The 16,439-nt window shown below is 40.4% G+C and overlaps 1 protein-coding gene across 2 annotated transcripts in view; it reads left to right on the top strand.

Annotated features, from left to right (window-relative positions):
- LOC146490763 (disintegrin and metalloproteinase domain-containing protein 10) overlaps positions 1-16,439 on the top strand; it is a 38,669-nt gene that overhangs the window by 1,559 nt on the left and 20,671 nt on the right. For both annotated transcript variants that reach the window (XR_014872359.1, XM_085151360.1), the window contains exons 2-8: positions 277-424; positions 668-786; positions 1,674-1,829; positions 6,857-6,942; positions 7,728-7,850; positions 11,906-11,998; positions 12,243-12,411. Coding sequence is in view for 1 of the 2 variants with exons in the window: in XM_085151360.1 (XP_085007486.1) it covers positions 277-424; positions 668-786; positions 1,674-1,829; positions 6,857-6,942; positions 7,728-7,850; positions 11,906-11,998; positions 12,243-12,411 (894 nt within the window). In the remaining variant the exon portion in view is untranslated. The remainder of the gene's footprint in view (positions 1-276; positions 425-667; positions 787-1,673; positions 1,830-6,856; positions 6,943-7,727; positions 7,851-11,905; positions 11,999-12,242; positions 12,412-16,439) is intronic.

Here is a 16,439-nt window from a genome sequence, read left to right as displayed (position 1 = left end):
TTGATTTATTGTAAGCCTTTAGTTATCACTTAAGACAGATTATCACCAAATTGTTCCTGCATCAAGCAGATGCCCACAAACTGTAATCAACTACAAGTGCGGATAAGGCAGGAATAGATCACTATCAATCAGGATTTGGCTCAGATGCTGATATCCAGCATGCCATCGAATTGCAGTCACAAGCTGTTAAAATCAGAGTAACCTGAAAATTAGAAACAAAAATACTTTCAAAATGTTGCTTTTCCTCAGTAACAGGAACATCTTCCTTTCCAACAGGTGCCGTGAGTAGCATCAGTCCTTACATAAAGTATTGCGAGGGCTTGTCTTACGACAGGGAAGATCTTCATAGGAGGCACTTGAGAGCCAAGAGAGCCACACAATCTCAGGACGATACTCTGCATTTGAATTTTACTGCTTTTCACAGGTAAATTCATATTTCCGTCTGGGCAACTGGTTGAAAATGTCTATATGCAACTCTTTGGTTAAACTAATAGGAAATACCTGGTGGTGCAAACTCTTTGTTGTTGCTCCTAAACCTGTAACACATGTCAGACGTTAGTCACCCATTAGTCCATATATCTCAGGAGATTATAGATCTGCATACTTCCCACAACACTACAAAGCTTTGACCACATCTGTAAGCTGTTTGTGTTTTTCTTCCCTTCAGGACTTTCCACCTGCTTTTGAGGCAAAACAGTGCAGTATTTTCTAAAGACTTTACACTGGTCAGTGAAAATGATTCAACGTATGTTGATCTTTCCCACATCTACTCAGGAATACTAGAAGGTTGGTATCAGAGAGATATTCTGTCATCCTTAGAGCTTTTTATTGTCATTGTGCAGTTTCTTGCACAGCGAAATTGGGTAGCTGGACCACAAAGGTGCTAAAGTAAGAAGAAGAGAAACCAATGTACAACGAAGGCGGAAAAATAAATAAATAATTAAATAATTAAATAAATAGAATAAAATAAAAAACAGTGTATATGTATACATATGTGAGTGGAACTATATACATGGTGCGTAGGAAACACTGAAACAGACTGGGACCAAAATAATTGCACATGAGCCAAAAATGTTGCACAGAACATGGAAAGACTGAGATGGAAAGACTAATTATGTGGGACTCCAAACTATTTGTCTACATTTGCAAAAAAAAAAAAAAAGCAAAGCTCTATTTAACCAATTTCACTACAATCAGAATTTAACCTGAGCTTTATCTGGAAAGTTCCACCTGAAGAAACATCTTTAGTAATAGCTCCACATTGATTAGGCCAAAATAAACCGTGCTGGGCACAAGGATAAAAGATCCTCTGCAGAATTTCAAAAGTCCTCATTCAAGTCTCAAGTTCCAAGGTTTATTTTCATATGCAATGGAAAGAAACAGGTTTTCCCTGTACAATGAAATTCTTTCTTTGCTGTCCACAGATGGCAAACAGAATAGATAAATAAAGTGAATGATCATTTAGAAACCGTTATGAAGAACTACGCAATGTACAACAAAATAAATACAACAGAATATGCAAAATATATAAAACATTTTAAAAAGTAATCCGAGCTGCAAAAGGCTGATTTCTCTCACCTCACCTTGTGTGTGCAGTTGCTGCCCCCTGTATTCAGCTTTCTGTCAGTATCATATATAATCTCACCTCCGTCTCTCCTGCCCTGGTCATGCAGGTGAACCTGCCTCCGCCTGCCATGGCTCTGTGTTACAGGGACAGTTTGAGGGAACTATCCATACAGAAAATGGGACTTATCACATAGAGCCGTCTGACAGATACACCAGCAGTCCAGCAGACCACCACTCGATAATCTACCGTGAGGACGACATGGGTAAGACTGCTTCGGCTTCAATGTAAAGGTTGTCCTGCACTCAAACTTCTAGTGCCTCTGGAGTAAGGGTCCCAGTAATGCTCACTGTGCAGGATATATGTGCATTTGCAATCCAAATGATACACCATGACCTGAAGTTCCTGGTCTTTGGCATAAACATATCAATAGCTTGATTAACGGCCCTTTTGGCAGTTTTACAGCAACACGTCTTTCCCACTATTTTTCATCCTCAGTGCTCCTCTCTTGTGTATCTGCAGCCTGTAGTTCTCAAACTAATGTTACTAGAGGTCAGTGTAGTACCTGGGGACCTTATAATGAAACAGAACAGCCCTTTAAGAGGGGGTGTAGGGGCCCTCACTGCCCGCGCACTGGCCAAAGAAAAGATAAACCGAAGATGGCGTGACTCTTGAAACAGGAGGGGTGGGTGAGGCTTGGGCCTAAATCAGGAGGAAGAGGAGTGAGAAAAGGGGGAGAGAAGGAGGTAGGTTTATAAAATAAGGAGAAGAAGAAAGAAAGGCAATATGTGGTGACTTCTTCAGGGTTTGAGGGCTTTGGAGACAATTTCTACAACAACAGATTAAAATGAACTTGGGTTTGGCTTAGGATCATATGATCTATCCAGATGGGGCACATCAGACAACCGTCAAAGAGTATATGAATCAATGTGGATGCCAAAGTGTGATTCCCTTGCTGAAGGTGCACATTTGCAATAATATCTGAATTTTTCCAAGAAAGCTTTTTACTGGAAACATAATTCACATTGTGCAAGAAACCCCGTCTCCCCCCACCGTTTCTCCAGACGTCTGCACAGACTCCGCGGCTGCCTTTCCTCCCTAATCCTCCTGCCGTTTCTTCAGCGTCTTTCAAAGCTGTATCCAAACTTTGCATGCGATAGCATCGCAGCTGTTAACATCCTGCTCTTTCATTCACAAGGCCAGCATATCTGCAGGAAGCTGTGAAAGATTTTTGCAGATGATAAATAAACAATCGATGCTTCTAAACAAAGTGGTAAATTAGACCACGAGATGGGTGACATAATGCGTCTGCTCTTGTGTATATTTCCACTTCCCGTGGGTGTCGTGTGGAGGCAACAAGGGACGCATGAGGAACTTTCAGTCCCCGATGCCATAACATGTTTCAGATCTGGGGAACAGGTCAAGCCAGGAGCGGACATATTGCAGTGTGGTAACATTAAGTAACATATGAACAATGTGCCAAGTCATTTTGTCTGCACTGTGGGAACTCTTCAGCTAGTCTTCCGCCCATAGATGATGGTCAGCATTGTCCTGGTCATTTAAAAATTTGAATAAAAACTCAAATTATCAGTATCTGTTTTGGCTAATGCAATCATACCATTAAAGGTTAAAATGCATAGACACATCTTAGGGACATACCCACGTAATAAACACTAAGTTATGCATGTAAATACTATCAGAAAGGCAATAAGAAACAAATTTGTTTAATTTCAGGGCTGCATAAATAAAGAGGAAACTAGTTGCCCCCAAGATGTTTAAAAAAACAATTATGTTGCAAAAATGCAGTTTAAACTGTCAGTGTAACAAATTAACAATACCAAAAAGGAAGGAAAAGTTTTAGTTTTACATTTTTATATTTTTTAAGTTTACCTAAACATATCATTGACTTTCCATTGTGATTATGAGAATTTACTTTTTTAAAATTTCTATTTATTATGAATCTTTTTAGCCATCTAAGCCATCTTAAGTACTTTGGAAGTACATACAGTGTTTCAGGGAATGTGTACTCATTGCCCCTGAGATCGTGCATAGGGAGTTACCTGCAGTTACTTCCTACTGCTAGGGAGTAGCCTAGGAATGATGGGTAATTATTAACCTCAAATTCCTTTTGGTTAAATGAAAAGTAATAAATATCCACATTTATTATAACTTTTAATGTTTAACTGCTGGGTCCTTAATTGCTCCTCCAAACTGAAAGTGCCTTTACAATCAGGAAGTAGTCATTGCCCACAATATATGTCCTCTTCAGAACATCTACTGAGGATTTATTTTACATTTTGTAATCTTACAATGACATAAATGGACCTTCAAACATCTACTTTTTTGTATTTACTGAACTATTACATGCAAGCTTGGAGAATTTGAGAAATAACTCTCACCCCGGCTGAACTCCTGATATTCCAGCAATACAAGAAAGTCATTAAACATTTGAGTCGGTGCTAAAGTCGCTTCAGTTGTTGCATGTAGGTGATGCTCTGGATGGAAAATGTAAGAGTTCTTAGCTCTTGAGTTAGCTTTGAGTTAGTTGTCCTTTTTGGCATGTAGCACACAAAGGGAGGTATTTTGTCTGAGCTTTGTTTTCACTGCTTAAAATCCTCTGTTTGGTTCAGGTGAGGGTGCTTCCTAATCCGAGCTTCCAGGAGGCAAGTCTCACATTGGGTAAATCTGCACAACAGGACCCCACACAGACTTTGCATTTTGCTGTTTAATACCATTTAATCTGTTCCAACGTGGCTAGACACTTGAGTCTCTGCTGATTAATTCAGAAAGGTTCAGTGCATTTGTGAAAATGGCTGAAGATGCATCAAAATGTTCTTACATCATTTCAAACAAATACTCAGGAAGTGTCATTCACAGTGGGAAGTACCTTTAGCTGCATTTAAGTTTCATAAATTGCATAAATAGAGAAGACGTGGGTTGATGAGAAATATCTGAAGTAGGATCGCCAAGCAACTTCCCAGTTAGTGTGCAAATGACATCATGGGGCAAACTGTGACTCCACTAAATAACTGTTAGATCAAAGATCTAATTTGGGCAACAACCATGTGTTCATGAGCAATGTTCCCTCTAAGCTGCGCACGTGCGCAATTGCTGGCACGGTCTAATGTCCAACATGGGCCTGGGAATGACAAACGACCTGCCCACTGTGTACAGCATTGAAGGCTCCAGCCCCCCAGAAAATAGAACGGGGGTCCAACAAGCTCATCTGGCCCCTAAAACAGTAACTTTAGGCCAAAAACGGAGCTCTCTTATGCACACATATTTTATTCATTTCCAACCTCAGTGCCTGTTCTGGACCTGCTCCCAAACAACCCAAATCTCTTCACCACAATGCAACAATTTATGCACAGGAAGAGCATCCATTAAAGATTTAACTGTTCTGTGATTGCATGGCAGGATTGTAATTTTTGTTTTGTGTGTAAATAATGTAACTGTTACACTAAAAAGCTGGAATAAGACTTTGACTCTGGATTGGATTTTCTACATTTTTCTTCACGGTAGAAGTGGCTTCCAGCATCTGTTGGAAATGAGGGTCTTGGCTGAAATGTGACACTGATTCTTTTTTTCATCTGGGAAAATCCTTTTCTGTTTGCCCTGACTGTACAAGAGGCAATTCCAATTAAATCCATTTAGTTGCTGTCTTTGGTTTCCAGTTGGAAAAAGGTGTTTATTTCTTAAGAAATATTATAAAGAAGAAACTATTTGCTTGCAAGTTTGACTACACAAAGATTTGTCTTGTGCTGTGAGACTAAGGAAGAGAACATGGACATGTGGTCTGGAAATAATTCAGTCTGTGGGTAGTCGACACCCAGCATTTAGGCCTCCGCATCTATACCCACCCCCACTCGTGCCATGTATAGGATGAATTACAGGTTTCTGATTGGCTGAAGGACTTTGGTATAATGGTGTGATCCAATCATGTGTTCTCTCACTGTAGGTTCATGCCTGAGTGTCTCTCACACACAAACTTTGCATTACCCCTTCAAGTCACTTATCATCATGTCATGTGACTCTACTGTAACTGTGGATTCCAATAATATTTGGTCAACATTAATGCAGAGTGGATTACATTACTTTCCATTTGCACTGGTTTCCTGACTATAAACCTTGTACTCTTTCAGTGTGAGCACCTTTTGACTTCTTGCACTTTTGTGAAATTCTGCGGCTTTTTCAATGCAACACGATGCGCCAAAACATGCAAAAGCAATACCCCCCGTGGCTGCAGACCCATCATTATTGCATCAGATTGAATGAGACAGCCTTCCCAGAGGTGTTGCAAATCATGGACAATGTTTTAATGAAATCAGAGCAGCAGTTGTAACATCATTTCCACATGTGGCTCCATTGCTCTCATTCCAGACCAGTGTGCTGGTTTCCAAATGCAGGCTATTTACAAATTGTGTGAGGGTGCTTCTGCCCATGATTGCTGCACGAATGGTCGCTCGTGCAACGAGGATCCAATCCCCAGCTTTTGTTATCGTTAGCAAATTCAAGAGTGGAACCACATGACTGATCTGCATCATGTGATGTGATTTTCGTGTAAGTTTCCAGTTTGAGGGCCTTTCACTTGATATTTTAAATATTCTGTTGCTCTTTGTTCTAATTGCTGCTATTAACTTCTATTTGGAAATGACTAAAAATAAATAAAATGAAGTACAGCAGGTTCAGGTCTAAAAGAGAGAATTTCAAAATTTCCCAGCATAATCTAGAAACAGCTGTAGATTTTTTCTTATTAGAGGAGTAAAGTCTTTATTGTGACCTCATGCAACTATTTAGTAGAGAATAAGGATCGCACAGGGTTGTGGTTGGGGTACAGGGTTGGGGTTAGTTCTAGCAATCAGTACAGGCAGGAAATTTTTCTGTGCAGTCCAGTTCTTACATGCATATATTCAGTATTTGTTCACTGATCATTGCCCCTAGAGAAACAAACATGCAGAGCAAGTTATTTACCATTATCACGTCAGCACAAATATCTTCCAAAGATCACACTGTGGCCGACGAGTACATCACATCATGTGTTTATTTTGATCTTTCTAAATGTCTCTTTTGTTCCAGTAAATTTGAATAGTTGCAGGTGGAGCAAGCCTTTGATCTCTGCTCAGTTATTTAGCGTGACTGAAGAAAAAGCAACGTGAATAAACGTGCTCAAGGACGAGCGTCACTCATTGGCTTGGCAATCTGCAACTTTCTGTGTATTTGGCTAAAGGCGCGGTAGAAGAACCGTGCAGATTCAGTATTTTTGTGACTGTAAATATCTGTGTTTGTTACTAGCTCTGTCATACATGACATCTGCCCCCGATGGATTCTGTGCTGCAAAAACTCTAAACGTCCTCGCCCAAAACCTCAGATCCAGTCAGGTATGATCATCTAGACATAAACTGAATGAAGGATCTACTGTATGCACTTTCCTCCTTTGTAATCTTTATTTATAGCCAATCCTATAACTGTTGTCAGATGTGTCTGATTCATCTTTTATAACTGACCATTCATTCACTTTTATTGGGCCTCGTGAGTCACCGGGTAAGTTGCTGTTTATAACTCCAGAAGGCTGTCATCAACAGCCGGTAGCGTGATGACCAGCAGGGAGCCGAGCGGCCGTCTCACAGGCGACCTTGGCTGTAAAATGATAAAAACAGCTTTTATAAACATCTGCTGTATCAATTAATCTAATATTTCCCATGGGCACGTGGAAAATTGTTAACCTTTGACCAAGTGGGTGGTGCTCTCAAGGTCTATTGTCAACAGAGAATGTTGGGACATTAATATGAATCCATTTTTAACAACATACCTCCTGTCAGACACCACTTCCACTGTTTGGTAATGAGATGTTCTCAACAGATGTTTTTCCCATTTAAGCATCCAAGTTGTGTTCCTGCCACTACCTGTCCCCGCTCCCACTAGGTCATGAGTACGAGCTCTGTGTCAACATTTACTTTTAAGAAAGTCTCACTTTCATCTGCTTTCATTTTCTTAAACTCGTGTATGTGCAGTTTTTGCCACTTCATGACATCTTTCTCCCTGAATCAGATCTGTAATTTCAGTACATTCTGTTGAATATTTGCTACAGAGAATAACAAACTTCAAATCAGTCTCCCATCGGTTTGTTTTCTTCTGCATCACGTCCTTGCATTTTTATCCACAGGAGGCACCAGTGAGCCGGGCGAGGAGAACTCTGGATGAGTCAAAGACCACCTGCCTCCTCCACGTTCGTGCTGACTACCTCTACTACAAAAGATTCAAGTCTGTCGAAGCTGTTGTGGCTCAGGTGAGAAGTTCAAAACTGCTTTATTTGCCACTTAAGAAGTTTGGCTTCAGATAGGATTGCTGCAAAGGTTAGAAAGATTCACAAAAAGCTAAATAGAAACATGTAAAAAAAAAAAAAAAAACAGAGCGAAGAATAGTTCTGATTCTTTGTGCTATTTTTGACATCACAAACAAAAGATCCCCTGCCTTTAAGGCCACAGGGCGCTTGTTTAAGAGCACAGTGTTTCTCTATTGGGACATCCTGCAGGAGCATCAAATAACAGCACATTTCCCCTCCTGTTGGCAGAACTCTCCACGCTTTGTTTACACTCTTAACTGCATTCGGTGTCCTGGATTTTGGGTACACGGGTCACTTAATGTCATTCGTCGATAGTAAAACCTTATCCTAATGAAACAAGTGCAATCATTAGTCAGACTTTAAGTTATCATTCAAGCCTCTTGTTTCAAAATACAGGCAGACAAAAAAAAAACTGCATACTAAATCTATGGTTGTTTACTGCTTATCATCCTTTTTGTAACTGTACCAGCTAGTAGTTCAGTACACGGCGTCAGGCTTTACCTGCTATCATATTATTTAAATATCAAAGCAGCGTTATGCTAGGCTAAGGTTGGATTGTGGTCACGACTTAAACTTTTGTCTAATTTTGTATTGACCAACATCAAAGGATTGAGTGGACAACAATTTGTGCTGCATTATTTACCTTTGAGATAGTCAACAATAAAAGAGTTTGCTACCTTGACGGCGAACGAAGATGCAAATGCCAGGCCCCGCTCTGACGCACACAGCAGCCGTGGCGCAATGCACTGCAGGGACATTGTGTTGCGCTGGCTGCAAACATGGCTAAATTAGGCTCTGTGTCAGGTGCAAAGACCTGCACCAGAATTGTTCTCATTGTTCTAAATAGTTTCTTCAGTATGTTCTTTAAAACATATAACTGACAACTATAAAACTGCCATGCTGAGAACAAGGTGAAGTTTAGATGTTAAATGCATGGTAAATGGTGAACTGTCCATGCTTTGCTTTATCTTGCCTTCCCTTTTTCACCAACTCTTTGAAAACTGAAGCCAAGCAGATAATAGCTATGGCTGGCTCTGCCTACCCAAACACGGTCTTTCACATCAGAATCAAAGTTTTAGAAAATCATTGATAAAAATTTGATGAATGGTAAACGGACTGGTTCTTCTATAGTGCTTTTCTGGTCTACCTGAGAACTCAAAGCGCTTTATGCTTTGACATAGGCGAATTTTCTCCAAACACGACATCCCAGTACACTTCAGACCCAGCCACACTCTCAGACAAAAACTGGTTCATCCCAAAGACAAAACTCTAAAACGCAAGCTAAATATGTAGTGCAGTGCAGCGAGGAGTGCTCAGACCTCTACACTGGAGAAACCAAACAGCCACTCCATAAACACAAGGCACAACATGGAAGAGCCACCTGGACATGACAAGATTCAGCTATGCATCTGCATCTAAAGGTCAAAGGTCACTCTTTGGAGTATGCCAAAGTTCACATTTTGGACAGAGAAGACAGATGGTTTGAAAGAGGAGTAAGAGAAGCCATCTATATCCGCTGTAAACCACCATCTTTGAACAGAGGCTGTGGCTTACAACTCCAACTGTCTGCCACCTACAGTGCAGTTTTGAGATCATTGCAAGTGACCAATCAGAACGTTGTGATGTCATACTTTTGCGACTTCGGGAAAAACCGCCGTAAAACAAAAAACTGTACTTAAGCTGCGAGAAACCACCTCTGTCCGCCAATCAACGGACCCTGACCCTAACCCTTTAATAAACGCTAAGCAGAATTGATATTGTCCTTGCAACATTGGAATTTCATAAATGCACGAATGGCTTGGCGCGCCAAAGAATAACGTCAAAACAATGTGATTGGTCACTTGCAATGTTGATCCTGGAACAACATTTACTATGTTGTTCCAGGAACAACACCAACACGACGATATCAGATCATCCCATGATCAATAGTGGGTCAATGACGCACTGAAGGGACAACTCCCACTACGGATTAAATACCTGGGACTCTCCATTTGGTTTTAGAACTGAAGAAGCTTCTCGGACCAGAGGTGAAACAAGTCCAGTCACTTTCTTCCCAAGCTCCTCAGACTACCATGACCTGGATGACTGAGAACCTGCACACACATATTTATGTATCATTCATCCATTCACACCCATTTATACAAGCACTGCTTTCTGTGCTTAAATGCTTTCTAGGCCAAGCTGGAGGTGGCAGAGCTGATGTTCGGATTTTCACTGGGAATGACCAAGGAGAGGATTAGTAATAAATATATCAGAGGTACAGCTCAGGTTGAGCAGTTTGGAGAAAGAGTTAAATTGAAGGCTGAGATGGTTTGGATATGTGCCGAGGAGGGACTGTGGATATACTGGACAAAGAATGTTGAATATGGAGCTGCCAGTTAAGAGGAAATGAGGAAGATCAGAAAGACGATTCATGGATGTAGTGAAGGAGGATGCAATAGAGACAGATAATCTGCTGTGGTGTCTCCTAAAGAGAGCAGCTGAATGAAGAAGAAGAAGGCGACTAACTTCTGATTGGGTGGAGTTATCCACAGTGCATCCGCTCTTTTCTTTATTTTTAAACAACACATAAAGCTTAAATCATGAAAATCCCTCCTTTGTAATGTTGCAGCTGTAGTAAAAGCCAACTCTGAGCTTACAGATGCAAGCTAAAAACATTTTTAATACTTTCCAGTTGAACAGGCGTTGAATTTAAAGGACATGCTGGGCTAAAATTTAATATCAATTCAATTCAATTTTATTTATACAGCACCAAATCACAAAAACAGTCGCCTCAAGGCTCTTTATATGGTAAGGTAGACCCTATAATAATAAAACATACAGCGAAAAAGCCAACAATAATGTGATCCTCTATGAGGAAGCACTTTGGCGACAGTGGGGAGGAAAAACTCCCTTTTAACAGGAAGAAACCTCCGACAGCACCAGGCTCAGGGAGGGGCGGGGCCATCTGCCACGACATCAGCAGACAAGCAGCTAAAAGCTTACTTTCTGCTGATGTCCCCGCATTGCCTCAAAGCAGTCAGAAACATAATCAGACCAAGAGAGACAAAGAGGTCACATGATGCATTACTTTAAATTGAGTTTAGTTACAAGATGATACGATAATGCAAAAAAACCCTTCAGTATGATTATCTTTCTGATTCCTCCGAATTAAAAACCAATAAAGAGTTATTATTTTTGTGATAAAACAAGATAAGTGCACAGATGTGAGTTCATGCTCCCACGAATCTCTTTTTTTGACTAATTAAATCTCTTATTAGTCAAAGTCAAGTCAGTTAATGAGTAAGTCAGTTTGTCCTTAGTTTACTTGTTATTCTCTCTGGAGTTTCTTGTGCTGCCCACCCATTCAGCACCTCTTTGACCCGCCTCAGATTCTTTCCACCTTAAACAAGCACATTTGTTGTCTCTGGTTCAGCGCCAGACCTTTGTTGCACAGAGTGAGAAAATATACTGTAACTGATGCCGCGATGGGATCGTTGAGTGTAAATAAGCAAAACCTTGTTGTCAGAGGCTCCTGTCCCAGTTTGAATGTCTCCTACATCCAAGCTGTCAATATTTACATTCATGAGCATTTCCCCACAGGCGCTTTTGTACGTTTGTCTCCTGCTGTGCAGAATCAAACCTGCGCATGTGACCGGTGTGCACATGCTTTGCTGAAACTGTTACAATCTGTGCCAACCACAACAAAAACACCCAGTGCTTTATATAATACCTGACACGACGCATTTGCATATATAACAGTCACATTGTTGTCAACAGATTTCTATTGTTCAATCTTTTCAAATCAGCAGGTTATCTTCAAGAAGAAAATATCAGTTATAGCACTGAAAGGATAAAATGCTAAAAATCTTGTTTTTATTTATAAATGAAATAGAATAAGTTATTATGATTTATCACTTAATGTTTTCATTTTTCCCTTTCTTGTCTTATTGTGACTTGTTAAAGGCAAAAAAGCTAATTTTTTAGCTTAACTTCAGAGAGATTCCTGTTGTTCTCAGGTTGCCTCGTACATCCGGGCTGTGAATGACATCTACGACAAGGTGGACTTCAGTGGAATCCAGCTGATCAACTTTCAAGTCAAGTCCCTCAGAGTAAGCTTCAGAACAGTGCACAAACTCCACAAACCTTTCACACAGTGAAGCTTTTACACATTCAAAATCACGTCACGAACAAGCTTTGTATTAAGATACTTGGGTTCATGCATCAGTCGGTGATGGTGCCCATGTGTCTTCTTCTGGGAGTGGAAGTGACTGACAGCAGCAAAATAAGCTGAAATACAGGACCTCAGAACTGTGGCGTGTTTGAGTGTTCCTGTGTTTGTCTGACTGTCTCCAGGTGATGACAGAAGAGGATAAAAATGACCCGCTGTCTCCTCTGTACATCGGCCCCGAGAAGCTGCTAAGTCTGTACTCGGAGAACAACTGGGGCAACTTCTGCCTGTCCTACCTGCTCACTGACAGAGACTACAGTGGAGTGCTGGGGCTTGCCTGGGAAGGCAAAGCCGGTGAGTCAGAATCACTTTGGCACTTTTACAAAAATCATAAACACATGGCTTCTTCGTGTAACTAATGCATATGCAGCATGGTGGAAACACTGGTTTCCACAGGTACCGTAAATGTAATATTGTGTTTGGTTTCCTCACAAAAGAAGCACACAAAGAATTTGGGACACTTGTTAGGCTACGAATGAACCTTTACTCATTCACAGAGCGAGTCAGGCTCCTGGAAATACGTCCACTGTTTAATAGACTACAAAAGCATCATGTAGCTCTCCCTACAAAAGTTTTACGAACCATCTATTGACCGAGACCATCATGCATTGGACCAGTCAGTGTTAGTGTTGCCACCCCAGTAAAATGATTTAATTAACAGCTATTAAAACATCAGTATAAGCTGTGTTTTGGCTCCTGAATACGAGTATGAGCTAAACTCTGGACTTGGAGGAACAACTCAACATTTTTCAAGAATCGGACAAAATAAACTCATTGTTTTTCCACGACACAGAGAGAATCAGTTCTCTTTCTCACAGGTAGCAGACATCATGATGCTATCTTCATCTTGTGCACTATCACTACTGATAACATGCTGCTGCTGGTAACTACGCAACGTGTAGCACAAGCAGGACACAAGCAACACTCACTCGCTATGAAAAAAATAGATAAAATAGTTTAAAAAAGGTGTTAGACAGAGCAGGTGTCCAACTATTACTTTGAGTTTAATCTGATTTGAATCTAACTTTAACTGAAAGCAGTTTTACAAAGACCAAAAAATGTCATTATTTATTAAAAATACAAACTTTTAGCATTGGTAAGCATTTTCCAGCAGTTAATAGAGACTAAAATATTTGCTGGAGCATTTCTATACTGAGGAATTAAAAGGGATGCATTGAGAACATAAGCCAGGCTCAGCGTTATACAAATACATTATACAGAATTATACAGAATGTGTGGATATGAGCCAGACAGTGTTAAAAAGTTTGTAACGTGGAAAAAGAATATTTAAATAAGAATGTGGATTAAATTAGGTATCGACTTACAAAATTAATTCGTTCCCGAGGGTCTTTCGTAAGTCGAAAACTTTCGTAAGCTGAAGCACCCATTGCGCGTTTTGAGTGAGGCGATGCTGAATGATAGGCTATTGGCTAATTGCTAACTAGGACAACAATACGTCGTTCAAGTGGAACAGCGAAGCGGAAGTACGGAAGCCAAGGGGTTGTCACATGATTCGGAAAGCATTATGGGCATTGTAGGCTCAGCCAATCAGAGCCAGCGGATTTCGTTACTCGAATTTTTCGTGAAACGGGGTATTCGTAAGTTGGGGTTCCACTGAAACATATAAAAACACATATGTTTTATTATGTGCTGGTTGCCCTAAAATGCATCCAAGCATAGTTTTCCTTGTTCAAATGACAATGTTGCAGTTACAGGAATTAGACAGCTCCCATTTCAAGGCTTTCATACATGCAGTGTTCAGGTCTGAGACATTGAAATAATAATCCTGAGTTATTCACATACAAACCTGCATGTTGCACAAAGCATTTCTTTTGAAAACATGATGAATTTATTATTTGCATGTAAAATAATAATAAATAATAATAAATAAACTCCCATCCCACTTTGCCACAGTATACCTGGATTAGTTCGTACTGTTCAAGCATTAGTCAGCTCCCGTAGATGTGCAGTATCATTGGTGTGCTGGAAGGACTTGACCACATGTATGAGAACTGTTGCGGTAGGAGGTTCTTGCTTGGTTCTGTGTCTCACATGCAGCATTTGATTGGTTAAACTCAGGGGCGTGAGAGCAGACCACCAGAATGACATACGATTAGGGTGCGCTGAACCTTTGACACACACACACACAGCCGCTCCTAGACGACTTAGAGAGGATTGGAGCTGCATTCCACCACACGATTGCCATGGTGACATCTCACATAAGTAACACACACACACACACACACAGTTACACTGTAAGGACTTTTCAGACTCATGTGATCTTCCATAGAAACAGCAGAGACGTTTGACCTCCACAGACTGATACACTCGACCTCCATATGACCAGTTTCTTAGTGGTTTCAACACTGGCCCTTAAACTCAAAGACCCCGTTTCCATCTGCAGCCTCAGCAAAGTGCTGCATTCACACACATGTGGACACACACAACCCCCATCCACCACACCAAACTCCTCCTCTAACCCCTCCAAGTTGCGTTTTTCCATGTTAGTGGAAGATGGGGGGTTGGGCTCAGCTCAGAGTAAGTTTCCAGACATTACGTTTAGCGTTAATGAATCTTTACAATGGCCTCGAACATACATATACATACACAAAGGAGGGGTTATTCATCAGCTATATTAGACATGGAGAAACTTTAAAGGAAATGCTGCAAAGAAAACTTGAGAAAGCACTGTTTTTTTTTTTCATTACCATGGTTTGCTTTGAAATGTAGCTTGTATCTGTAAAATAATTGCTGTATGAAAAGCTAGACAGAGCACAGCTGCTCTCCTTTAGATCCGACTCTTATTTGTGGTTAATCACCTTTCAGCCGGTGCCGGGGCATTCAGTGTAGGACGTTTAGATCTTTGTCACATGTCACCCACCCCCACCCACTCCCTTTGCCTGTACGCCTCGCTGTCAGCTTTCAAACAAGGACAAAATGTCAAAACGCAGTAAAATACAATGCAATGCATGGCATGCAGTTTGGAAAGCAGCGAATTACTATTAGGCCAGTTATTTGCTCTGTAACTGTAAGTAGACCAATTAAAGGCTTTATGTGTGTTGTACCAAAAAAAAAGTCTTATTCAGATCAGGTGCATAAAATCTCAGCTATAACAAGCTGTTTAATAACCTTATTCTGTACTGGTGGCATGCGGGGCTCATAACTTGTGATTGAACTTCAAATTAATTCTGTCAGTGATTTTTCACACTGTAATCTGGAGAAATATGTGTGTAGTGAGTGGACAGAACTAATAATATATAATATATCCACATATATATGTCCATATAGCCATATATATCCATAATATATATATAATAACTAGAATAATATAATTTCCATGGTTTCTTTACTTTACTTTAATTATTAAAGTAAAGTATTAGAGTATTTACAAGTAGAATGGGAGGCAGAGCCTTCAGTTTTCAGGCCCCTCTTCTGTGGAACCAGCTTCCAGTTTGGATTTGGGAGACAGACACTATCTCTACTTTTAAGATTAGGCTTAAAACTTTCCTTTTTGCTAAAGCATATAGTTAGGGCTGGACCAGGTGACCCTGAATCCTCCCTTAGTTATGCTGCAATAGACGTAGGCTGCCGGGGATTCCCATGATGCATTGAGTTTTTCCTTTCCAGTCACCTTTCTCACTCACCATGTATTAATAGACCTCTCTGTGTTGAATCATATCTGTTATTAACCTCTGTCTCTCTTCCACAGCATGTCTTTATCCTGTCTTCCTTCTCTCACCCCAACCGGTCACAGCAGATGGCCGCCCCTCCCTGAGCCTGGTTCTGCCGGAGGTTTCTTCCTGTTAAAAGGGAGTTTTTCCTTCCCACTGTCGCCAAAGTGCTGCTCATAGGGGGTCATATGATTGTTGGGTTTTTCTCTGTATCTATGAAGCGCCTTGAGGCGACTTTTGTTGTGATTTGGCTCTATATAAATAAAATTGAATTGAATTGAATTAAAGTCCTCAAACTTTAATCATTTAGGGTCTCTCCTGACACAATTAACTAGAAAAAAAAAGTACTTTCTTAAGATTCAATGATTTTTTTTTTGTTGTTATTGTCAATTTCCTGCATGTCCAGTACATGCAGGAGAATCAAAATACTGTTTCTCTCTCTCCTTATTATAAAGAAGAATTAAGAAAGATGAAGGACACATAAAAATCAAACCTATGTGCAACGGTGACAACAGTAATAAAGTAAATGCGTGCAAATAACCAGCCATTTTGTTATACTGACATTATTGGAGCTGAAAAACATACAAAGTGTAAGACCCCGGCTGATTAACAGCTGTGCTACACATCCGTCAGATTAAGTCTTTAGTCTCT

Source organism: Neolamprologus multifasciatus, chromosome 23, assembly GCF_963576455.1.
Source record: "Neolamprologus multifasciatus chromosome 23, fNeoMul1.2, whole genome shotgun sequence".
NCBI classification, from domain to species: domain Eukaryota; kingdom Metazoa; phylum Chordata; class Actinopteri; order Cichliformes; family Cichlidae; genus Neolamprologus; species Neolamprologus multifasciatus.
Note: the sequence above shows the minus strand (reverse complement) of the source record. Positions and strands in the feature narration are given on the sequence as shown.